Here is a 26,190-nt window from a genome sequence, read left to right as displayed (position 1 = left end):
TAAACCTACATCAACAATATAATATCAATTCCCTCTCAATAATTATAATATACAACTTTTATTAATTTATATTACCTTTAACATAAACCTACACCAACAATATAATATCAATTCCCTCTCAATAATTATAATATACAACTTCTATTAATTTATATTACCTTTAACATAAACCTACATCAACAATATAATATCAATTCCCTCTCAATAATTATAATATACAACTTTTATTAATTTATATTACCTTTAACATAACCTACACCAACAATATAATATCAATTCCCTCTCAATAATTATAATATACAACTCTTCGTTACAGTTTATAAATTAAGAAAATGCATTTCCCCGATAGTTACATTCTTATTAATAATTACCTTCTGAACTAGTTAGCTGAAATTTTTCCTACATTTCCATTATAAAATTCAGATAACCATCGATTACACACAAACACAAAACGTCGACCTGCAGATGGTACATCTATAGTAATTGTTTCTACATACCACTCAGGATCTATACCAGAGTTGTCATGTCCTATCTTAATTGTTTCAATCTAAAATCAGAAATCAACATGCTAATAGTACTAATAGTGTGTTTCAGAGAAACGTTCAAGTGACAGGCATTGTTGGACAACAGTCGATAATTTATCTTTCTAACATATTTCAGATATGCTGAATAAAAAAACGGTTCAAAACCAAATTCTGGGATCTTCCATATCTATATAAACTCAAATTTTACTACTTTTCATATCTAATATTATTCTTTAGAAATGTGTTTTGTTTCCAAGATTAACTACACTTTACTCCTATGGAAAGTTAAAGTCAAAATCAACGGTTGAAGGTGGTTATGATCTACATTAGCACACAAATTTACCCACAGAGGGTCAAATATCGGACCTTTACGATATACATGTACATACAATACATTAAGAAAGACAGGGCCAAGATATGATAAAAGAAAAACCTGTTGCAAATTTTGTAGAACAAACTTTATGTTCAGTCTTTATTTCTATGGTTATCTAATTTCCTTACCTGTCCAATGACCGGGGCTGTAAGTATAAAAGTATCAGTGTAGTTTCGTTGAAACGGATCAGAATGATTAAGTGATTGGTCTAGTTGTAAAGGACCTGTGGATCCACGACTACCATAAATTATCAGAGTAATATTTGCAGCTGTTTCTGCTCCAGGTTCATCTCCTGTTTTTACTTCTACTTGATACGAGATATCTGAAAAATCAGTCAATAATTTTTTCATTAGAAACACTCTAAGTTTGGTAGTATTCATCTTCACAATGATCAAGATATTACATCTTCATTATCTACAATGATCAAGATATTACATCTTCATCTTCTACAACGATCAAGATATTACATCTTCACCAGTAGTTTTTATTAATTAATTAGTTTGTTTCAAAGATATGTCTGTGATGTCCTCAATGTCAGTCTAAATAGACTTTAATAATTACCTTCTCCACTGGTAGGATAAAATTCTGTTACAGTAGCTCCATCAGCGTCTGATACAGATAACCATCGATGACACAGAAACACATAGCGTCTACCTTCAGATGGTATATCAATAGTAATTGTTTCCACATACCACCCAGGACCTATCCCTGAGTTGTCATGTCCTATCTTAATTTTTTCAATCTAAAATCAGAAAATCAACATACCAATAGTAATAGTAATGTAAATAATGTGAGATATTAACAATGAGTGTTTCCTTGTCAACATTCAAAACAACATCAATCAACTAGAACTAGAACTAAAAGGTTTAATTGATAGTCTAGTTATAAGGGTAGAAATTTCAAACATGAATTGTATTCTGTCAAAATGAAATATGAAACAAAATAAAAAAAAGCAACATTTTTTTAGAAATCCAAAAAAATGTAGGTGTAATTATTTGTAACTAAAACGGATATAAATTATAGTCAAATAGTTACAGACTTGTGGGTTTTTCAGAGAAACGTTCAAGTGAAGGGCATTTTAGGTAACAGTCGGTAATCTATCTTTCTAACATATTATTCTGAATCCTAAAAAAATGAATTTGAATTTGTTCAAAACCAAATTCTGGGTTCTTTACTTCCAAATTTTCATATCTATATAAACTAAAATTATAATACTTTTTATATTTAATATAATGCTTTGTAAATGTTTTTGGTTTCCAAGATTAACCACACTCGGACATTTACGATTAAAATAAACACCGAGACAAACAGTGTTAAGATAAGATAAAAGCAATACAAATGAAACTCTGTTGCAAATTTTGTAGAAAATACTTTATGTTAAGTCTTTATTTCTATGGTTATCTAATTTCCTTACCTGTCCAATGACTGGAGCTGTAAGTATAAAAGTATCAATGTAGTTTCGATGAAACGGATCAGAATGATTAAGAGATTGGTCTAGTTGTAAAGGACCTGTGTCTCCAAGACTACCATAAATTCTCAGAGTAACTTTGGCGTCGGTACTTCCGTGATCTACATCTCCTGTTTTTACTTTTACTTGAGAGGAGATATCTGAAAAATCAGTCAACAATTTCATATATGTTTTCATTAGAAACTTTGGTACTATTCATCTTCTACAATGATCAAGATATTAAATCTTCATCTTCTACAATGATCAAGATATTACATCTTTATTTTCACAATGATCAAGATATTACATCTTCATCTTCTACAATGATCAAGATATTACATCTTTATCTTCACAATGATCAAGATATTACATCTTCAAATTCTACAATGATCAAGATATTACATCTTCATCTTCACAATGATCAAGATATTACTTCTTTATCTTCTACAATGATCAAGATATTACATCTTTATTTTCACAATGATCAAGATATTACATCTTCATCTTCTACAATGATCAAGATATTACATCTTCATCTTTACAATGATCAAGATATTACATCTTCATCTTTACAATGATCAAGATATTACATCTTCTTCTTCTACAATGATCAAGATATTACATCTTCATCTTCACAATGATCAAGATATTACATCTTCATCTTCTACAAAGATCAAGATATTACTTCTTCATCTTCTACAATGATCAAAATATTACATCTTCATCTTTACAATGATCAAGATATTACATCTTCATCTTCTACACTGATCAAGATATTACATCTTCATCTTCTACACTGATCAAGATATTACATCTTCATCTTCTACAATGATCAAGGTATTACATTTTCATCTTCTACAATGATTAATATATTACATCTTCATCTTCTACAATGATCAAGATATTACATCTTTATCTTCACAATGATAAAGATATTACATCTTCATCTTCTACAAAGATCAAGATATTACATGTTTCTTCTTCACAATGACCAAGATATAACATCTCCAACTTCTACGATGATCAAGATATTACATCTTCATCTTCTACAATGGTCAAGATATTACATCTTCATCTTCTACACTGATCAAGATATTACATCTTTATCATCACAATGATCAAGATATTACATCTTCATCTTCTACAATGTCTTTATCTTCTACAATGATCAAGATATTACATCTTCATCTTCTACAATGTCTTTATCTTCTACAATGATCAAGATATTACATCTTCATCTTTACAATGATCAAGATATAACATCTTCATCTTTACAATGCTCAAGATATTACATCTTCATCTTCTACAATGATCAAGATATTACATCTTCATCTTCTACACTGGTCAAGATATTATATCTTCATCTTCTACAATGATCAAGATATTACATCTTCATCTTCTACAATGATCAAGATATTACATCTTCATCTTCTACACTGGTCAAGATATTATATCTTCATCTTCTACAATGATCAAGATATTACATCTTCATCTTTACAATGGTCAAGATATTACATCGTCATCTTCTACAATGATCAAGATATAACATCTTCATCTTTACAATGATCAAGATATTACATCTTTATCTTCACAATGATCAAGATATAACATCTTCATCATCACAATGACCAAGATATAACATCTTCATCTTCTACAATGATCAAGATATTACATCTTCATCTTTACAATGATCAAGATATCACATCGTCATCTTCTAAAATGATCAAGATATAACATCTTCATCTTTACAATGATCAAGATATTACATCTTCATCTTTACAATGATCAAGATATACATCTTTATCTTTACAATGATCAAGATATTACATCTTCATCTTCTACAATGATCAAGATATAACATCTTCATCATCACAATGACCAAGATATAACATCTTCATCTTCTACAATGATCAAGATATAACATCTTCATCTTCTACAAAGATCAAGATATTACATCTTCATCTTCTACAATGATCAAGATATTACATCGTCATCTTCTACAATGATCAAGATATAACATCTTCATCATCACAATGATCAAGATATAACATCTTCATCATCACAATGATCAAGATATTACATCTTAATCTTTACAATGCTCAAGATATTACATCTTCATCTTCTACAATGATCAAGATATTACATCTTCATCTTTACAATGGTCAAGATATAACATCTTCATCTTCTACAATGATCAAGATATTACATCTTCATCTTTACAATGGTCAAGATATTACATCTTCATCTTTACAATGATAAAAATATTACATCTTCATTTTCTACAATGATCAAGATATTACATCTTCATCTTTATCTTCACAATCGGCCACCTTACATATCGCAGTCAACTTGGTACTGTTGGGTATCGTTATTATCCTTATGGTAATTCTTTTTTATTGTACCAAGATACAACGATATGTGTTCGTATCACAGGTTAATTACTTTGTAAATTAGGTCATGTATTCGTGTAAACAGTTCATCATGGTATTCTTTGAAGTTGACAACTCAGTTAAAAGTGAAGGTAAATTCTCCCAAAAACATAATTTTGATAAAACGGATCTCATTATAAAGGCTCTATGAGGAATTTAATATTTTTGAGAAAACTGGAATCTTTTACTCGTGTTTATGATGAATGAAATTGATGAAAATTGTTGCCGGATTAGATATTCCCTGGTCGTGGCAATTCATTTTACTGATGCCATATTACATAATATCCTTTATATATTACATCACGACTTCGCTTTGTTCTCTGGCCTTTGCACGAACCCAATAGCGACAGCAAGAACTGCGTGAACTCTGGTTTGCATGAGAGAGGTTGCTGCAGACCTGGGGCCTGTCTTATGATGGTTCCTACATTGATTAGCTTTATATATTCTCCGAGCATCAGTCTTATACAATTTAAAAGGCCGAATATTGGGTGTACTTGCCCTATGCTCACGAAGCCGTTCTAGTTTCAGCACCGAGCATCGGTCTGATACAATTTAAAAGGCTTATGCTCAATTTTCATCATAAAAAAGTAGTAAATTATGGATGAAAAGATTTCTAAAATTTACTTTGTATTTCTATGTATCCAGGCTACTTGATAAACCTGATTAGCTTTCAACGTGGTGATTAAAATAGTGACTGTACTTCGCCTATGAACACGAAACAGTTCTAGTTTCAGCACCTCCGTTGAAGATTAGGATACGTGTTCATTAACAGTGTTCTACTAATGCTAGATGAAGTTATGGAGAAAGGTAGAACGGTGTAAATAGTTTTTAATATCAAACTTTACCTTCGGGTAAAAACGTAACCATACCAACATCTTCTATTGCTGAATGTGGAAACTGATTATAAACATAGCATATCTGACGCCCTCTATGATACGCAAAACCAAAACATACGTCATCGGCTAAACAAGATTGTGCACATCGTAACCGTCCAGGTAAAACTCTATAATCATAATATCCTGAAAACAGTTGGTCTTTTGAGAAAGAGAAATAAGTTTTAGTGATTATCTCAAAAGAATCACCAATTACAAATATAAACATACATCTCAACAATATCGACAACATTTTCCTCGGTTTGACTTGACGATACGAAACAATTGATTCTTAAGATTATGACAAGACTTTTACTTTCAACTGGTCTGCGTCGAAAAGAAACACGCCGAGTTTAAATACTGCTCAAATACTGACTATGCATCAATTATAGAAATATTTTAAAGTGGTCGGTTTTAAATAAAAGTACATAATATTGATTGTTGTACATTGTTATTAATTATTGTTTTAACTGACTTCGAGTGTTTAAAAATTGGTCAGAAAACGAAGTTCTTACGAAACCACCAAACCAAACAGTCAAAGTGGACCTGTCTAACATTCAACCAATGGGGACAATACAATGAATGATATGAAGAAAAATGAACAAAGTGTTTTAGTAGAAAAAAAATGATTTTAGTCTTCGTTGTAATTTTTATTTCAAAAAGGATTGGTGTGCTCAAGTGTAGACTTATAATATTTTCAAGAGGCTGAATTAGCAATTTACTAAACAAGTCAATTAGATTGCTCCAGAATGGTTTTTCTTAAGTTTCTCAAGTCTTCTTTGCTTTTTTGTTTATTGGTGGATAAAAAATCTTAAAACTTCTACATGTACAATATAGTTTCCAGTTGCAGTTTTCACAGTAATTCGAATATTCTGCGCAAAAAATGAGAAAAAGTGTGTAAAAAAAGGACATTTATAAATCTGTAAAATGCACAAAATATGGGAAATTGACACGTTATATCCAATGTAAATATTGTAGTCTGTTCCCTTTATATATCCAATGTAAAAATTGTAGTATGTTCCCTTTATATATCCAATGTAAAAATTGTAGTATGTTCCCTTTATATATCCAATGTAAATATTGTAGTATGTTCCCTTTATATATCCAATGTAAAAATTGTGGTATGTTCCCTTTATATATCCAATGTAAATATTGTAGTCTGTTCCATTTTTTATATCCAATGTAAAAATTGTAGTATGTTCCCTTTATATATCCAATGTAAAAATTGTAGTCTGTTCCATTTTTTATATCCAATGTAAAAATTGTAGTCTGTTCCATTTTTATATCCAATGTAAAAATTGTAGTCTGTTCCATTTTTATATCATATGCAAATATTGTAGTCTGTTCCATTTTTTTTACATCGAATGTAAACATTGTAGTCTTCCCCCCCCCCCCCTCTTTTTTTTATATCGAATTTAAATATTATAGTCTGTCCCTTTTTTTTAAATCGAATGTAAACATTGTAGTCTGTCTCCTTTATATATCCCATGCAAATATTGTAGTCTGTCTCTTTTTTTTATATCGAATGTAAATTTTGTAGTCTGTCCTCTTTATATATGGAATGTAAATATTGTAGTCTGTCCCCTTGATACATCGAATGTAAATATTGTAGTCGTTCTCCTTTATATATATATGGAATGTAAATATTGTAGTCTGTTCTCTTTATATATGGAATGTAAATATTGTAGTCTGTCCTCTTTATATATGGAATGTAAATATTGTAGTTTGTCTCCTTTATATATGGAATGTAAATTTTGTAGTATGTCACTATTCACTATATTATGATAGTGTGATGGTACAGAAACTAATCCGTTATAGACGTCCCAATATTATCAGAAGATTACTAAATTAATCCACTTATCTGTTATTATCTTATTCAACTGTCAGCTAGACATCTCATTTTAATTCGCTTTAATCTTTTTATGTTTTAATTGTCGATTGTTCTACTTAATCTTTTATATGTTATAATTATCAATTGTTAATTAATCAATGTCAATGCACAAACTTTAATATAAATACGGAATGATATGATATCAGGGGCATCTTGGATTGATCAGAGCACCTGTACAGGCGCACAACACCGATGTATTTGTGAATATTGTAACTAGTTATTATTAAACAGTTTTAAGTTCTTTTTCATAGTTTTAGTATAAATTCTCACTACTACAATATGATGACCATGAAAATTTTGAGCTACTCAAATTGAAAGTAGACTACTACCGGTTATACTCATTCGCCCCAGCTTGGCAGTTCACAAAACGACTATTTTTAGAATTAGCCTTCCGCCTTTAGGCCTCTCTACATCTCACCAAATCTTAAAGATAATGCAATTTCAGACATCAAATTCCAAATCTAGACAAAAAATTACCCAAAAATAGGCATGCAAAAACCCCAAAAGGGAGAGAGAAAGAAGATTTCTAAAAATAGCCTGGACTACATTCAATCATTTTCATAAAATGAGTGAGTCCTATATGGTAGTGTATGATGAAGAGTTCTCTCCCTTTATACAGAAAATTCATTTTTTGCATAAAAGAAATATTGTCTACTTTCTATTCCAAAATAAAAAGTTTCCCCCCTTTATACAGAAAATGATGCAATCTGTAAATATTTGGCTACCTATATAAAGATACATTTTGTAGTGTTTAAAAGAGTAGTCTTCTAAAATTAATTGTAGTGAATTCAAAAACACTTATTCTGAAAGGGTTCATAAATTTTTATTAAGGTAGAATTGTCTTGCCACTAATGGCCTAATAAATAAATCAGAACGCATCACCAAGAGGTTAGTAAAGTTTAATCAACTCAAAACAAACATAGGTCGACCAAGTGATGAAATATCAAATGAAGCTTGAACATCGAACATTAAAACACCAGATAATAAAGCATACTATGGTAAATAACAATGGAAAATATTATTAACCAATCCTTTATAACTCTAGAGATTCTAAATTTGTATGTGTTTGTCTGTGGTTCTTGCATTTCCACTAATAATAGGCCTTTTATGACGTCATTATATCAAAGGTCCTTATATATTAATAACAGCTTTGCAATAGTGACATCATAAAATTTCAGTAGAATTGTAAGATATACAGACGTCTCGATTGGGGTTAGGATCTGTCTGAAAAGGGGAATGGTGCAAATTGACACTATCAATACATATAAATGTTTTCAAAACCTCTTTACATCAATGGTACTTTCAATGAAAACAACCAAGTTGTGACGTGCAAGTCAATGTATAAGTCGCAGTTCTTAATAGCTTAACTTGGTGAAGATGAAGTTTGGTTTAGTTTTACATGGTGAAGATGTAGTTTGTTATAGCTTGACATTGTGAAGATGGGCGTGGAACTGAGTTTCATCTTTGTACATGAAAAGCCATATATATATATAAGTTAACATCTGACTAAAGAATATAAAATAAAGGAATTAACGCAGACACTAATGACATATTGCACAATCAACAATTAAGTTCCTTGGATTATATTTAGATCTTCTTATATTTCCTGGTACAAGAAACTCCATTTCCACTCATAATCTGAAATATAATTGGGTCGTTTATTACAATAACTAGAAACAAAACAATGTGTATATTGATTTCACTTGTTGAATCACGTACTCTGTTTGACTCGATTATGTTGTCCGAACGTTTAAACCGGCTTTAATTTTACTAACGTATTGATATTAATATAAGACCAGTTCAGGAGGAAAAAAAACCTACTCAAAACAAAACAGATCTGTTATTGGTACAAAACATTAAGTCTTGACCTAAGTTTCAAATAAATGTCGCATAATGTACATTAATATTTCAAGATAAAAATTGATCTGACTGGTTCAGAACGATGGGGCATCAGAATTTACTCAGTTTGAAGCATTTTCAATAATTTGATATTCAATATGCACTAACGCGAAGGTGGCATTAAAGTTTAAGCATTTTCATTCATCTAAAAGTAATGAAAAATGTACTTACGGCTACTAATTCACCTCCGGACACAGAACGTTCGTTTCGGGATTCAAATCCGTCTCCTTTTTGAACCTCAACAAGTTTATCACCCTCTAATGTAAACGTGACCTGAAAGGAAAAATAATTTTAACTTGATTCCACAAAGGTTAATTTATTTTTAAAACATAACATATTTCAGCTATCCATAAGACTTTTCAGAGCAAAACGAACCAATGGAAGTGGTATTCCAGGCTTTATTACATAAAGCTAAGACTAATAGATACACAGGGAAATATCAAGAATAATTCATTCATAACTTTGGATTTGAATCAAACATTTAACCATAATTTGACTTTTTTTACTTTTACTCATGCTAAAGGAAATGGAGCGTTCGTGTCCTTGTCTGCACATGGCCAGGCTAATAAAAGACAACAAGTCCACGAACGAAAGGAAATCGTCAAACTGAGACATGAGAATAAACAGAATTAATTTCACGTTCCAGGTAGCATTTTGTGCACAGTCTGTAGCATTCTGAACCACGGTATATTGTTCCTATGTTCTAAAGAAACTGTCTCGTCCTATTCGGGAATCAGGTAACAGATTTGCGAATAAATTTTAACATACCTTTACTGGTCGACCATCTAATGTCGCGGTAGAAAATTCTTCGCCTAGATTAAATTTTATTTCTTTTTCTCCCATAATAGTAGTAGTCTTGATCGACCAGGAATTACCAGAACCACTTATTTCATGTGTAAGTTTAGAATTGGCATCCAGTGCTTTTGTTGCCTTTTCTATATTTTCAGGTGTAACTCCTGTAATTAGAATGAGAAAAGGTGATTTAAAGCAGATTGACACGGAGTTTGGTATGAAGGCTAATTGAGTTTTCAAACAATTCTGAAATTCAACTATACTGAAAGTTAAACAAAACGTCATGTAAAGGTATCATAGTAGTGGGGGTAAGGGGTGGTGACGAGGAGGATTGGTCAAAAATGGTTGTATTTATTTACTTAATATAATTCCAAATAAAGAATTATTTTTAAACGATTATGCCCAAAAATATATGACAGAATGCACCAAATCAATTTTCCAAAAATGTTCTTCGAAGAGAACCTTCTCAGACGCTCCATGGGACGTTTACAACTACAACTTGTAGGCCTACTGCATTTTGAATTCAACATTTGTTCCCCCGTTCCCCGTGACGTTTCTTTTAACAAACCTACATTATGCCATTCGCAATCACACTGGCACTATTCTGCTAATATTCGATTTTGTCCTGACGTATACTTCGTCCTGTCGATCCATTTGATGTTTATCTCCGTTGAGGGAAAAAATCAAAGATGACGTAGGGAGCAGGTGCGTGAATCGTTGAATGTACGAATTGCTGTATTTTGGAATGAGTTTGTATATTGATTAGAACTTTCACAATTGCATTTAGATTTAGGGTTTGACCAAATATCATATTTTTAGTTCTTTTTTGTTCTCTTCTATAGTTTGGAACCGAAACTCATTATTTGAGTCATCAATCCATTCTCATATATTCACTTCTTGAATGCGAGAAAACAGCAATCAAAAATATGAATAAATTACAGAAAAATCACAATAGATGAAACATGTTGAAGAGATTAATATAAAACATAGAGAGAGAGAGATTGGTGAATAATATGAATATTGAGAGAGTGGAGAAATCAATCAGCCTGTCTCGAGGGATGAATAAATACAATCCAATATGTTATGATGATACATGATACACCTGATAAATACAATGTAAGCTGAAGTTATGATTTATGGCTGGAAATTAGGATAGAAACTAGGAATTCAGATATATAATAAGCATTGGATGACCTGACTGAAATACAGATGCCTTGTCAGCTGAGGTACATCACAATATGACTATTAATCAACTCGCTCTATTGGGTACTACATAGAAATATTTAGAAGATCGGAAAAATTCTTCCTCTTTCTCTAACCTACATTAATTAACGTAACTGGGAGATTCTCGTTTTTTTCAGAAATTGTTTTTTGCTTAAATTTATGAATAAAAGTCAATATAAGCAAGACAATTCCGTTAATCAAAAATCTCGATCAAGGTATGTCAAAATCGAGAGTAAAAAGTTAAAAAGAGAAGTACCATCGGGTGTTTCGAAAAGAGTCAGTATGGTCTGATTTGAGCGCGACATAAAAACTATAAATGAGCCCCAACAATTTATCTGAAAGTCTTAACTAAACAAATCCTGCCGTAAACATTTTGACGCAAAAACGTAACGTTTTTAACTCCGTTTCCCTTTAGGTATCCGAAGAAAACTACTGTACGGATTTAAGCAAAAATAAACGCCAAATTATAGAGCAATATGTCTAAAGGTTTTATCTAAATATATCAATTATAGTATCTTCGTTTTTTATTAACCCTTTTAAAACAAATTCAGCTTGGTCAAGTAGATACATAGATATAAAATAATTTACGTATATAATTGACGATGTTTTTGACAATAAAAATGTTGCATACAGCCCATGAAAGGAACATTCAAAAATACACTTCAAATATCAAAAAAGATGAAAACTATCACGCCACCCTTTCGCCATTTAAAGACAATAATAGCAACTCCAATATATGACTAATGACATTCCTTCAACCTCATTTATTCTAGCCAATACTAACTTCATGTAATTAGAGTTTATATGGAAGACAATCAGTAGAAGTAGTAAACCAATGGTAATCATACGGAATGTTTAAGACAAAAGTTCAAAGCTAAGCTGAACTATCTTAATAGTGAGGTTACATTGTCCGTATACAGATAAGAACTGTAAAAATAGCATAAATTCTGTCGATATTCTATGATTTATGATGGACAATAAATTGATAAGGAACTAAAACTACTTGAATCGGTTCTGTTGTCACTAGAATTATTGATATTGAAAATGATTTGATTTCAAGATGTTGATGAAATAAATTGTCGTCTAAGCTACGTCTAAGTTACTGTGTAATATACTTGCGTCGGGCCTGTTCATACTTGTTTAAATACTAAGATTAGACAGAAGATCTGTGAGATATTGGTATGCATGTTAATCTAAATAATACCATGTTTTAAACATCTGTAGTCTATTCAGAAGTTATATTTTATAAATATTCAGACTGCTGACATACCAAACTATGTAATGATAACAGGACTGAGTTTCTGACACTAAATTATAGAGAGAAATATAAAAAATATCCTGAACCTCCAGCCAACGTCTTTCCGATAAACCTGTCGTGTAAATGTACGGTTGTTTGATGTATTTTTTATTTCATTCGACCTTGAATTTGATTCAAGTCCAAAGACCTTTTTTAATTTGACCTACTCAAATAGTACTGTGGTGGGTGTCGCTATCGAAACAGGATGCTTACTATTCAGGTACACCTGCTGTCATTCTATCACTGAGTAGATCAACTAGACAGCCTTAAGGAGACGACTAGTATTGTTTATGTGTATATCTATCATAAACAAGAGTTGCTGTAAAATATCATTAAAATTTGAGGTTGAATTAAGCACTATATGGCTAGTATACTATATACGATACCCGCTGTGATAACATAATTAAGATAATACAGTAGCGTAATAAACATGGAGTAATTTCTTCTCTAATACCTTCAGGTATGCCCAACATCTAAGAGAATCGTACCATTCTCATCCCCCGATAACTATCGTTTTATATCTATTTACAGACACCCTGCCGTCTATGACTAGATCATATACTAATATACATTAATTCCATCTAATGAGAAGAAATCTCTCAGATACCAGTCGACAAGGGCGTAGAGAGTCAAGTGTTAATAGAGAACAAGTTGATTAATGAAGTAACAAATATTCACCTTTTTCTCTAGCAAAAGTCAATGCTATCATGGTAGAGGTTGAATTATTCAGTCAAGGTACTGAGATGAAAATATTGAAAATCGAAGAGGGCCTTTTACAAAATTTCAGATTTAATAGATATTTTGCAGGTCTTGAGAAATATCTCAGAAACACTAGGCACAACTTTATAAACTAAACACGAGTTGTTTAATGCTCAGTTTAAACACATTCTGGAGGCTGGAAGCTGGTAATCGAAACTAAGAAATAATAATAGTAGAACGTTATCAAATACAATCATTATACAGGAATTTATTAAATATAGATATTAATGTGGGTGCCCGATTGTCGGCTGTTGTAATTTATGTCGATAATTACTTGATAAAGTGAATTTACTCCATAAAAAATATCGGTGATTATAACAAATTGGTTATTTTAGTAACACTATAAAAATTAATACTGACTGTGTTAGTGATACATGGTGGAATTTATGGATATGAACTAAATCGAGACGTCAAAGCAAAATCAATGACCGAGTCAAAATCATAGAAAGAGAATCAGAAAGAGAACAATTACAAACAAAAATGACTAAGTCTGACAACAGTAAGAATATCAGGATCTTTTCCAAAGTTCTTACAGGGTATAGGTGAATTAATGGGTGAATTAAATGTAATGTCCTGCCTTAATACGCCTGAATGGGTTTATGGAAACGTACAACGCCATTCCTTAGAGAAATCAGCATACGTCTACTCTTTTTCGATTTCCAAATGTCAAAGATACTTAACGTGAACAGCCTGTAGCGCATATTTTCAATCCCTCGTAGATTAGTGACGCAGCGAGCTCGGCAGTTTGAAACACAGTTTAGCCTCTCTGTATTTTCTGATATAAACTCACTGATAAAAGACAGATTGGTGGAATTAGTAGAAGAGTTCATTTCTAATAAAAAAAACGTGATTAAAAGTTTAATTTATGACAACGTAGACAAATATTATCAAACGTATACCTGAAGATTTTAGAACAAAAAAAACTGTAGTAATCAGCAGTTTGTCAATCATTGTTTCTGGTTCAAGTCATTAAAATAAAAATCAATCAATAATAATAATGTAATTACAAAGGAGATGTAAATACTTGATTATACAGTTGATATAAAGGTCGAGAGTTTTATAGGATACCATTCAGGGGTCTAACTATTTAACTTGGATAAAATCCAGATTTTAAGAAATACTGTTATCTGATTGGATAACTCAATTTAAAATCAGATGACTGGAACACTAAAATATTTATTGGAGTTTTCAAGAATAAGGCCCCAGATTACATCATCGATTTTATTTTTCTGATCTTAAGATTGGTTTAGTAGTTTATGTCACGTGAACTAGCACGACCACTGGAAACTACAAGATATTAGTATATTGGGGATTGTTAGGTTAACACAACTTGCTTACAAGATATTAGTATATTGGGGATTGTTTGTGTTAGGTTAACACAACTTGCTTACAAGATATTAGTATATTGGTGATTGTTAGGTTAACACAACTTGTTTACAAGATATTATTATATTGGGGATTGTTAGGTTGACACAACTTGCTTACAAGATACTATTATATTGGGGATTGTTAGGTTGACACAACTTGCTTACAAGATATTATTATATTGGTGATTGTTAGGTTGACACAACTTGCTTACAAGATATTAGTATATTGGGGATTGTTAGGTTGACACAACTTGCTTACAAGATATTATTATATTGGGGATTGTTAGGTTAACACAACTTGCTTACAAGATATTAGTATATTGGGGATTGTTAGGTTAACACAACTTGCTTACAAGATATTATTATATTGGGGATTGTTAGGTTGACACAACTTGCTTACAAGATATTATTATATTGGGGATTGTTAGGTTAACACAACTTGTTTACAAGATATTATTATATTGGGGATTGTTAGGTTAACACAACTTGTTTACAAGATATTATTATATTGGGGATTGTTAGGTTAACACTACTTGCTTACAAGATATTAGTATATTGGGGATTGTTAGGTTAACACAACTTGCTTACAAGATATTAGTATATTGGGGATTGTTAGGTTAACACAACTTGCTTACAAGATATTAGTATATTGGGGATTGTTAGGTTGACACAACTTGCTTACAAGATATTAGTATATTGGGGATTGTTAGGTTGACACAAGTTGCTTACAAGATATTATTATATTGGGGATTGTTAGGTTGACACAAGTTGCTTACAAGATATTATTATATTGGGGATTGTTAGGTTAACACAACTTGCTTACAAGATATTAGTATATTGGGGATTGTTAGGTTGACACAACTTGCTTACAAGATATTAGTATATTGGGGATTGTTAGGTTGACACAACTTACAAGATATTAGTATATTGGGGATTGTTAGGTTAACACAACTTGCTTACAAGATATAAAAATATCTTGGGGATTGTTAGGTTGACACAACTTGCTTACAAGATATTTTATCTTATTATATTTTATCCTGTATTCTATTTAATCACAGTTTATCGTTGAATTTAACTCTAATTTAACAGTAAAAATATTTTGTTATTGTAAATAATTTTCATTTCATGGTTTTTGTTTTACACACTCCACATATCGAATAACTAACCGCTGAAACTGTACATTTTTAAAATAAAACCAAAAGATAAAACGCACACCTGTACAGGCTGAATAAATGAACATTTTATGATGTTTATATCCATGAAATAAAATGAAGTTAGTTTTAGGTCCTACAGGTTAATATCAGTACATTGGTATTTTATATAGAATCTAGACGTTATCAGGTAGATCTGGGCAACAACCATACACTTGTTAAAATAAAATACACTTGATATCACTCACTAATAAAACAGAATGTACCATATCACATAGTTTGTTATCTTTTACCTCAGATAAAACAGGTGTTAAATAAACCTCTAATTACAACGTCAAAATATTAATCATACTACAGTTATATTACTGAAACGGAGGTATAAAAAGGTATATAACATTAGATAGAACTAACGTGAACTGTTATAACCATGACATCGTCTTGTAGTCAGATATTACGAATTGTTGAATACTTTTCCAAATAACTATAAAACTCAAATAGCAATTACATAATCTCAAAAGGTTGAATTCACTTTCTATGAGATCATGTGAGATATATTCACGGTGTAATTTATATAACGAGGTTTCATTCTTACAAATTGAAACTGATTTATCGAATGGGGGTAGTGTTAGTGTTAGGGTGTATTGAGACGAGTCAGTGTGAGACTGAAATTTATAATAAAACACAAGATAAAGACAAAAACTGAATGAGGTATATTTATTTTGAGGTCTTCGAGTCCCAGAAATAACGATAGGTTATTAATATCTTATACAGGTCAATGAAAACAGTGTCTGATAACATTCTTAGAAATTCTCGGAATTTAGTCTTGTATCAGCGGTATTAGTGGTATTTGTAATCTTGTGTAGCACGTGCTAAAATACCAGTATACGGTTTTATAACAGATACTCTCTTATAGAAGCACTGGTCAAGGTCACAAGTAGAGACTGTGAATTTCTGCATTGCAATATATAAATTTGATCAGAAATCACCCACTTCTGGAGAGATTTACAAGATAAACAAATAATTCAGAAATACAAAGCGATACCAGTGTTATACTGTTTTTACGTTTAGGAAACTTTCACAATGACAAACATATCTTAGTTAATGAATTGGTGAATTCAGTCAACCGGATATAATTCTTGACCTTTAACACAACACATAATTTAAAATGAGTAATAATTTAGGTTACATTCTTATATTGATGAAACCTCCCCATTCAGTTCTTAATTCATTATACTCAATTTGAAATATTGTAATGTGTACCTTTAATAAGACTCACCAACGATAGTCTAATAGTTTACCGAATAAGATATCAAAATAAAAGTTGTTGATTTGTGAGTCAGGGATCACTCTTGGTTCATTACCTATTTTCAAATATTGTTAGTCCAGACGCAATGTATCTGAATCTGCTGTGAAATAACAATGTATTATTAATCTGTTCTATGCTTTTGTCAGATGTTGATCACTTATTTATTACAAATTTTCATCTAGATCATCGCACATACTGAGTTGATAATCTGAATCTCAGAATCCATGATTCCAGAAAACAGGGCACAGTCTTTGGTGCATTGTGGTTTAGAAGAGTATGATTATCAGTATGTCCCAAAATGAGAATTTCCCTGCTCAAACATTTGATTTTGCTATGGAAATCTGAAGTTAAACTTTTATAGAACAATAGCCCGAGGTGTATAAATACAATGAGTCAGAAACCAGCTTGTCAGTGCAAGGAAAACAAAAAAAAAGATATATCAACATCGTATTTCTCAGATCTAAAATAAAATCCGGAAATTGAAAACGACATGAAAGAAAATAAAAGATTTCACGAATATTTTGTTCAAATGTGGTTATTTGTAAAGGCTTACCAACTGTCTTTGAATATTTATAATGAACGTTTATTCATCACTTCCAGGAAATTTTATTTTTCAACGAAAATTGAGGTGCACCATTTTGTGTGGTTGATTTGAGTCTAGAATATATGTAAATAGTCTTCAGAAATATTAGAAATGTACGAAAATCGCGTAATTCCTTCAAAAATATCTCAAACTAGGAATTTTACTCTTTATTTCTATATACGTCTTTTTTACATATCACAGGGTATCTTAAATTGACGAGTCGTCATTTTAACATTCCAATGCGGATAATTCTGGACTAGAATATTCAAATTTCGACGGCGAACTTTTAACATAAGGAAGTATATCAATCATAAAATGAGTAAGTATTTCATAATGAAAAGTAGTATCTAGGAGGGTAAGCATACCCTGACTTGATATATATACCCTGTCTTACATACCATATAATCTATTATTAAATATCAATTATAAGATCTTAACTATAGCTTTCATATACTCTCTATAATATATCATATCTTACCTATAGCTTTCATATACTCTCTATAATATATCATATCTTAACTATAGCTTTCATATACTCTCTATAATATATCATATCTTACCTATAGCTTTCATATACTCTCTATAATATATCATATCTTACCTATAGCTTTCATATACTCTCTATAATATATCATATCTTACCTATAGCTTTCATATACTCTCTATAATATATCATATCTTACCTACAGCTTTCATATACTCTCTATAATATATCATATCTTACCTATAGCTTTCATATACTCTCTATAATATATTATATCTTACCTATAGCTTTCATATACTCTCTATAATATATCATATCTTACCTATAGCTTTCATATACTCTCTATAATATATTATATCTTACCTATAGCTTTCATATACTCTCTATAATATATCATATCTTACCTATAGCTTTCATATACTCTCTAAAATATATCATATCTTACCTATAGCTTTCATATACTCTCTATAATACATTATATCTTACCTATAGCTTTCATATACTCTCTATAATATATCATATCTTACCTATAGCTTTCATATACTCTCTATAATATATCATATCTTACCTATAGCTTTCATATACTCTCTATAATATATTATATCTTACCTATAGCTTTCATATACTCTCTATAATATATCATATCTTACCTATAGCTTTCATATACTCTCTAAAATATATCATATCTTACCTATAGCTTTCATATACTCTCTATAATATATCATATCTTACCTATAGCTTTCATATACTTTCTATAATATATGATATCTTACCTATAGCTTTCATATACTCTCTATAATATATCATGTCTTACCTATAGCTTTCATATACTCTCTAAAATATATCATATCTTACCTACAGCTTTCATATACTCTCTATAATATATCATATCTTACATATAGCTTTCATATACTCTCTATAATATATCATATCTTACCTATAGCTTTCATATACTCTCCAAAATTTTCACTGCTGACCAACTCCCATTTTCCACACAAACTGGCCATTCTAATATTTTTTTAATAAATTGTTTGATACTCCCAAATCTAGTTTCCTACAACCAATGTGTACCCTTGGCTCCTGTTGGTAAATACTGTCCAATGTATAGTCAGTAATAATTCAGTCAGTCGGTATTTCTAATACAATTTAATGAAATGTTATAGAACCTGTTGAAAGCTGATAATAACGGTCTACCCTCATGTTTTATTTATAGTCCATCAAAAGTCACATGACCTGTTGTCAAGAGTTCTAAGAATTATATGAATAAGGATGAAACAGGAACTAGGAATTGAGACGGATGTCATTACAACTTCACTTAGTCCGGTATTACAGTGTATGATTGATGTCGTTAATGAATGAAAGTAATGGAATTCGTTGCTTTATTCGCTTTACTAGATGATCATGCTATCATTATAAGGCCCCAGTTCATTTAAATTATTTTGGAAGTTATTTTGAATGCCCAGGAATTGTCTGTTATCAATTCAATTTATCAGGAATTGTCTGTTATCAATTCAATTTACCAGGAATTGTCTGTTATCAATTCGATTTACCAGGAATTGTCTGTTATCAATTCGATTTAGCAGGAATTGTCTGTTATCAATTCGATTTACCAGGAATTGTCTGTTATCAATTCGATTTAGCAGGAATTGTCTGTTATCAATTCGATTTACCAGGAATTGTCTGTTATCAATTCGATTTACCTGTACGGATTTGATTGACAGATCAACTTATTTAACAATTCTTTTTTCACACAATATTTATCAAACTTTATAAAACTTTATGAAAACAGAGATGATTTTATTTCCCCTATTGTCAAGTTTCCTTTTACTTGCAGCAATATTTCTTCTATTACATTAAAACATTTTACAAATGATAAACAAAAATTCTTACCAATAATTTTGTTGCAATTACAATGTATATTGCTTCGTTCGTCAAGGATGATTTAAAAACGTTTTAGCATCCTGATCATAGCCAAAATTTGGAAATGTTTGCATCAAAGTCATGTAGTGTAGAGTTAAACATTTTCCAGGAAAGCAAGGGAAACCATACTTTGTTATCGATGGGTTTTTAAGGTGCATAATCTGTACACACGCCTAATGTCCAATCGATGAATCAGGTGCTTATTCCATGTCAGTTCCGGGATCACTGACATTGCATGGGATACCCGATTGAAGCATCGTCTTGACTCTATGGGCCGTATGCCGCGGTCGAACTTTAGTCGTACTTTACTCAAAGTCGGGCTTAAGTCAGACTTTTGGTATGCTGCGCTCGATCTTTGATGTAAGTCATGCTTTACTCGAGTGTTTTATGGACAAAACTAAAGTAAAGTCAAAGATAGGGTGGTAGCAGACTTTAGCCGTACTTTATATACGTTTGCGATTGAAATTGTGACAATGGAAGATTATTTCAACCAATTACACCAAATTATAGATATTTACCATGTGGAGAGGAGATTTAAAGACCGCTCAAATCCAATGGAAGATCTAGACGAGAGTGAATTTACGAAACGCTTCAGATTTCCGAAGGATGGCGTTCTGCATAGTTTTGAAATGAGTTCAATCATCGATGTGACCAAACTGTACATATCCCACCATTACTACAGTTATTGGTATGTCTTCGTTGGTATGCTAGTGGCTCCAAATAAACGTGGGGGACATAATGGGCGTTCATCAATCCAGTGTCTCCCGAATAGTGAAATTGGTATCAAGGGCTGTAGCTATTCATAGGCCCGAGGTAATTACGTTTCCAGATGAAAATGAAATAAAAACAATAGAACGAGGTTTTTACGATATTACGCAGTTTTCAGGAATAATTGGAACAATTGGCTGTACACATGGAACACGTGATGATTTCTGTGTTGGAACTGTATTTGTATCTGGACACAATGTTCCGCTGGAATTTAAAAATTCAGTACCAATGCAGAAGGGATTGTTTAAAGTAAGGTGTTACTTAACAGTTCGAATCGTGCAAATGCAACTTATTTCGAAGACGTGGAATCAGCCTAGTAATTTATCTTCTTTCGAAATTTCCACAGCACTTGTTAAACTCGAAGGGACATATTAATATCTACTTTTTATTGAAATTGAATTTGCGGATTTGAGAAGTTCAAATTATGTATAATCAGAGAACTGTATCCCTTTAACTAACCTGACGTCCGTTGAGCCAAAGTGAAGCTATCTTGATGGAAATCCATATCGTTATCAAAATCATTCTGCAAAGGGTGCATTTGTGCCGCGGTATCATAGCACACACCTGATTTGAGTTACTAGAATCCATTGTCTCCAGTATACCACCACCAGTTTTCTTTCTGTCTTTTTTCAATCACTACAGATTTTTTTGCCTTCATTTTCAAATTATTCCAGCATTTCTTTAACTGCCTGTGATCTCGTTTAAAGAAAGTGGGCCTCTATTTCTCCCCACGCCTTTTCCTTCCTTTGTATGGACCGAATATCATTTTGTTTCGACTCCAATACACCCTTAAACTCATCCACTACATCGATAAGGAATTACAGTAAGTAATTATCTGATATCTTGAACAATCAATCAAATCATGATTTGTAAATGACCCTGATGCGTATTTATAGTAAAGAACCCACGGAAAAGCACATGAGAAACATGCCAAATTCTTGCTGTCCGTAGGCCTAAGTGTCCGATCAAAATTTTAGTAAAAAAATGTATCAATCACTTTTTCTATTAACAAATATATTAGAAATTAAATTATAATTCTTTGAGTTATCGTTGGTTTTCCGTACATACACAGAAGAAGTTAAACTTAGCAAAGATAAGTTTAAGTTGAAGCCATGCATACCGAAATGAATTAGTTACAAAGTCGAACTCAGGCGAAACTTTACATAGTCTGACTTAGCGTTAAGTTCGAGCGAAGCATACGGTCCTTAGTATACCACACCCGAACCCAAACAGGTTATTGAGCAAGCATCGAGCTCTACGAGCGACCCGTCACCAACAGAACTTAACACTACCATGATAATTATAGTGTTTAAAAAGATATGTTGAGAATGTGTAATAGATATGTACGATAATTGATTGTTATTATATATAATAACTTGATGGGGTTCGTTAGCAAGTTTTATATAGAAAACAAGTGTTATCAGTGTTCGGATATAATTCTTGAACTACGATGTGTGAGACTCATAATCATTCACTTTTACATCTGATATACATCATTATTATTATCTCCATTATCATTTAATCATCATCATCATCATCATCATCATCATCGTCATCATTATCATCATCATTATCATCATCAGAATTATCATCACCATCATCATTATCATCATCGTCATCATCATAATCATAATCATCATCATCATCATCATTATTATCATCACCATCATCATTATCATCATCGTCATCACCATCATCATAATCATAATCATCATCATTATTATCATCATCATCAGAATTCTGCGATAGCAAGTCCACGGCAGCATATAGGGGACACGAGAAAACTAAAAATACAACTTGCTATAAATCTCAGTGGCTGAGAAAAGGTTGAACTCATGGATTATGTCCCCTCTAATAAAAAAACAAGGAAAATTTTGATTTCGACTTACAGTTTGATAAATCCATCACTGTAATCATAATCCATGTATGACCTTTTTCTGTCGTAAAAACTTTATAATTTATACGTTCTTCTACTAGTTATATATTTTACTGTATACAAATAGTACCCGAGTTCTCGTGTTCGATACGGCGAAACGTTTTCAAGAGTTTTGTTTTTTTCTACTGAACAGGTCGTGTCACATCAATAGGTAACTGAAGGCAAGACAACTGTTTAAAAACTGTAATTGACTGAGGTACATTATCTGAAATCGAAGGAAGTCTTATGTTTATATTTTCTCCTAGAGCAGTTTTAGATAAAATTGTATGTTGTACTTATAAAATAAATATAATATCTTATGATAAAATTGTCAATAGTTGCACTTACAAAAAAGAAAATAGTAGAACACAGAATAGAAGCAAGTCAGATCATTTGCATGGAAACCAATATGTTGATCGTAAGGACCTGAATACCTCTTTGATCTCCTTTTGATTATATTTTATAATTACATTAGGTTAGTATGTATCGTTAATGAACTGAAACAATTCCTGCTGACTCAGAAATATATTAATAATGTTGATGAACCATGCGTACAATTGACTTCGAGTGACTAAATATAAAAAACTATAAAAGTGTATAAAGATCAATAAGTCGTTTGTTATCAATAAATTAAATTAAATTAAAAAATCAATTAGTTATCATAGAGAATATTAATTAATCGACTAATTGATTTATACAAAGTAGATAAAGAATAGTAATTCAGACGAACAAAAACTTCCTTTGTATCAGAGTTTCCGGTATGTTGAGCAGGTTTTCTATTGTATGCCATTTAACATGAAAAATCTCTCGAATGTTCTTTTGTCAGATAACACTCATGATAGGCAATTCATTTATTCACAGTAGATAAAAATATTAAATAAACTGTTTTTAGCTACAATAATCGTGACACAAGGTGAATATCTTCTGATTCAACATCATCTTCAGGACCGGAGAGTTCTTAGCCTTTACTTCGTGAACAAAGCTTGAGACATTGTCTGTGTTTGAATTAAATGATAATCTGATGAACTGTTTCAGGTTTTTGCCTTGACTTACAGATGAAATTTAGATAATTTGAAAATTCATTATTAAGCCACAAAAGACTTTGATTTCTGATAGCTGGTAGTGGGCGTGTGTTACCTTGCCTGGCAAGCTATCTTTTAGAAAGAATTCGTAACAGGATTCCGTGTGTATTTGGCTTTCGAATCGGCGTATTTGTGAGCTAAAAAAAACTACACTTTATTTAGGGGCACGGAGTTGATAAATCATACCTTAGCAAGGGGTGATTCGTTCTAAAATATTTCGTTACTAAAACAATAGGATAATAAAACAATAGGATAATAAAACAATAGGATAATAAAATAGGATAATAAAACAATAGGATAATAAAACAATAGGATAATAAAACAATAGGATAATAAAACTCTGATTATCATTCTTATGTTTAATGTTTAGGCTCGTGTCCTGGCAAGTGTGCCGTATAACAAACCTAATGGTATAACACTTCAATAATCCAACTAGGTGCAGAATAGTCGGGTTGATTATTTTCATCAAAAATATATTGATGACAAATCATGATGAGTATAAAACTGGAAGATAAAGGTCAAACTAGTGCCTAGACTTTTACAGATGTTTATATTTGAATTGGTTTAATATAATATATAGACAGATAGTTAACATCTGTTTTAACATTTAAACATTTATATACGCCCACTTATATTCATGCATATATGCTAATGCATATTTAATCAAAGAACCGATCCTGTGATGCTATTTCTTTTCTTAAAAAAGGAAATAAGACAACTTCCTGAAACTCTCCCTTTAGATCAAATGTTTTGAAAATTTTGATTGGCTTAAATCCAAACAGTATACTTTTCTTTTCTCTAAAACAAAACAGTTTCATTAAAACAACAAAGTGTTTCACGGTTAAACACTATAAAGCTTTCAGGATATTTTAAAACATAAAGATCATCTCGAGAAGTTAGGTTAAGTCAAGATGCGACTGCACAGTATAAAAGAGTTTTAGTAAGTTAGTCGCATCTGGGTTTTCCAGTTACTTTTCAGATATTTACGACATCAGATATCTCGAAATATTCTGTGATTATTTATTTGTTTTCACAGTGATAAATACCATCTATTAAGAACACCAATTAAAAATATAAAAAACATAAATAGATCGGCCTGCAAGATTAAAAAAAAGAGTCCAGTGTAAACATTCTTGTAGACCACCCACACTATTTGACTTGTTATAGATTAGGTGCCTATTCTGCCAACGTTGAACAAGCATGTTGCATTATACAATCGTTACAAACAGACTCTCTATTTAAATACAACTAGGTAACAGTTGTTGTGTTAAATGATACACCTGTAGAAAGAAGTCAGGTATTTAATCAAGTTAGAGGCAAAGAAATGTAAAAAGCTGTGGGAATAATACACAAACAAAATGTAAAAAAGTCAACGTCAGGAGACCAAAGATATTTTTTATGGAATGAATTCGAAATTCTGTAATTGTGAATTTTGTAAATCATGTATAGCCTCAGCCTGTGATGTATTATAGCTTCACTCTGTGAATTTGTTAGACAGTAAATAAATGTAGATACTAGAGTTGTTATAAAAGTGAGTCAATGTAAAACACTTGTAGAAGAAATTAAAGTAACCAACAAGAATGATAAATTAAGAATTGATAAAAATGTTGGTTTGTGAGAAAAAAGAAAAAAAATATAATATTGTTAATCTTACCGATTGCTTTCATAAAGTTTTCAAAATTCTCACTCGAGTAGATTTCCCACTTTCCATTCAACGCTGCAGCCATTTTAATTTCAAATGTTTGTCTGTTGTGTTCCCGCCACACGATTTGCTCTCGTCTGTTATTAAGCTGTTTGTCGTCTGTTAGTTTTTATGTATTGGGAGGGAAGAAAACGAGATGGGAGGATCGCCTGAATCAATATTAATAATAATTATTCTTCTGCTTTAAAGTGGTTCGGTGTGTAGTTAATTGAGATGTACCGGTATATAATATTTCGTAATGTAACTATTCCTGTAGGTTTTGGTCCACCAAAACAAATCAAAGGTGCTATTGGGAATTGTTGAAATAATATTTAGAATCGCTCAATCTAGATATTATGTTAGGCCTATGATACGGACATGATCATTATCGCTCTAAATCACGAATATATCCTTTCTACTAATATT

The 26,190-nt window shown here is 31.3% G+C and overlaps 2 protein-coding genes across 2 annotated transcripts in view; both read right to left on the bottom strand.

Moving 5' to 3' along the window:
• Positions 1 to 2,530, bottom strand: part of LOTGIDRAFT_145236 (hypothetical protein) — a gene marked incomplete at both ends in the record, with an annotated part of 26,013 nt that extends 23,483 nt beyond the window's left edge. Inside the window, 4 exons of the mRNA XM_009057000.1 lie at positions 449 to 547; positions 1,038 to 1,219; positions 1,459 to 1,639; positions 2,312 to 2,530. Coding sequence (XP_009055248.1) covers positions 449 to 547; positions 1,038 to 1,219; positions 1,459 to 1,639; positions 2,312 to 2,530 — 681 coding nt within the window. The remainder of the gene's footprint in view (positions 1 to 448; positions 548 to 1,037; positions 1,220 to 1,458; positions 1,640 to 2,311) is intronic.
• Positions 2,531 to 8,341: 5,811 nt separating this feature from the next.
• Positions 8,342 to 25,878, bottom strand: LOTGIDRAFT_175527 (hypothetical protein). Its single transcript, XM_009056999.1, has 4 exons — positions 25,738 to 25,878; positions 10,204 to 10,391; positions 9,607 to 9,708; positions 8,342 to 9,174 (listed from the first exon to the last, which is right to left on the bottom strand). Exons 1-4 carry the CDS (start codon positions 25,808 to 25,810, stop codon positions 9,124 to 9,126), a joined length of 414 nt encoding a protein of 137 aa, XP_009055247.1. The 5' UTR covers positions 25,811 to 25,878; the 3' UTR covers positions 8,342 to 9,123.
• Positions 25,879 to 26,190: the final 312 nt, after the last annotated feature.

The sequence above is a fragment of the Lottia gigantea genome (genome assembly GCF_000327385.1).
Source record: "Lottia gigantea unplaced genomic scaffold LOTGIsca_298, whole genome shotgun sequence".
Lineage (NCBI taxonomy): Eukaryota > Metazoa > Mollusca > Gastropoda > Lottiidae > Lottia > Lottia gigantea.
This window is presented reverse-complemented; position numbering and strand designations above follow the sequence as displayed.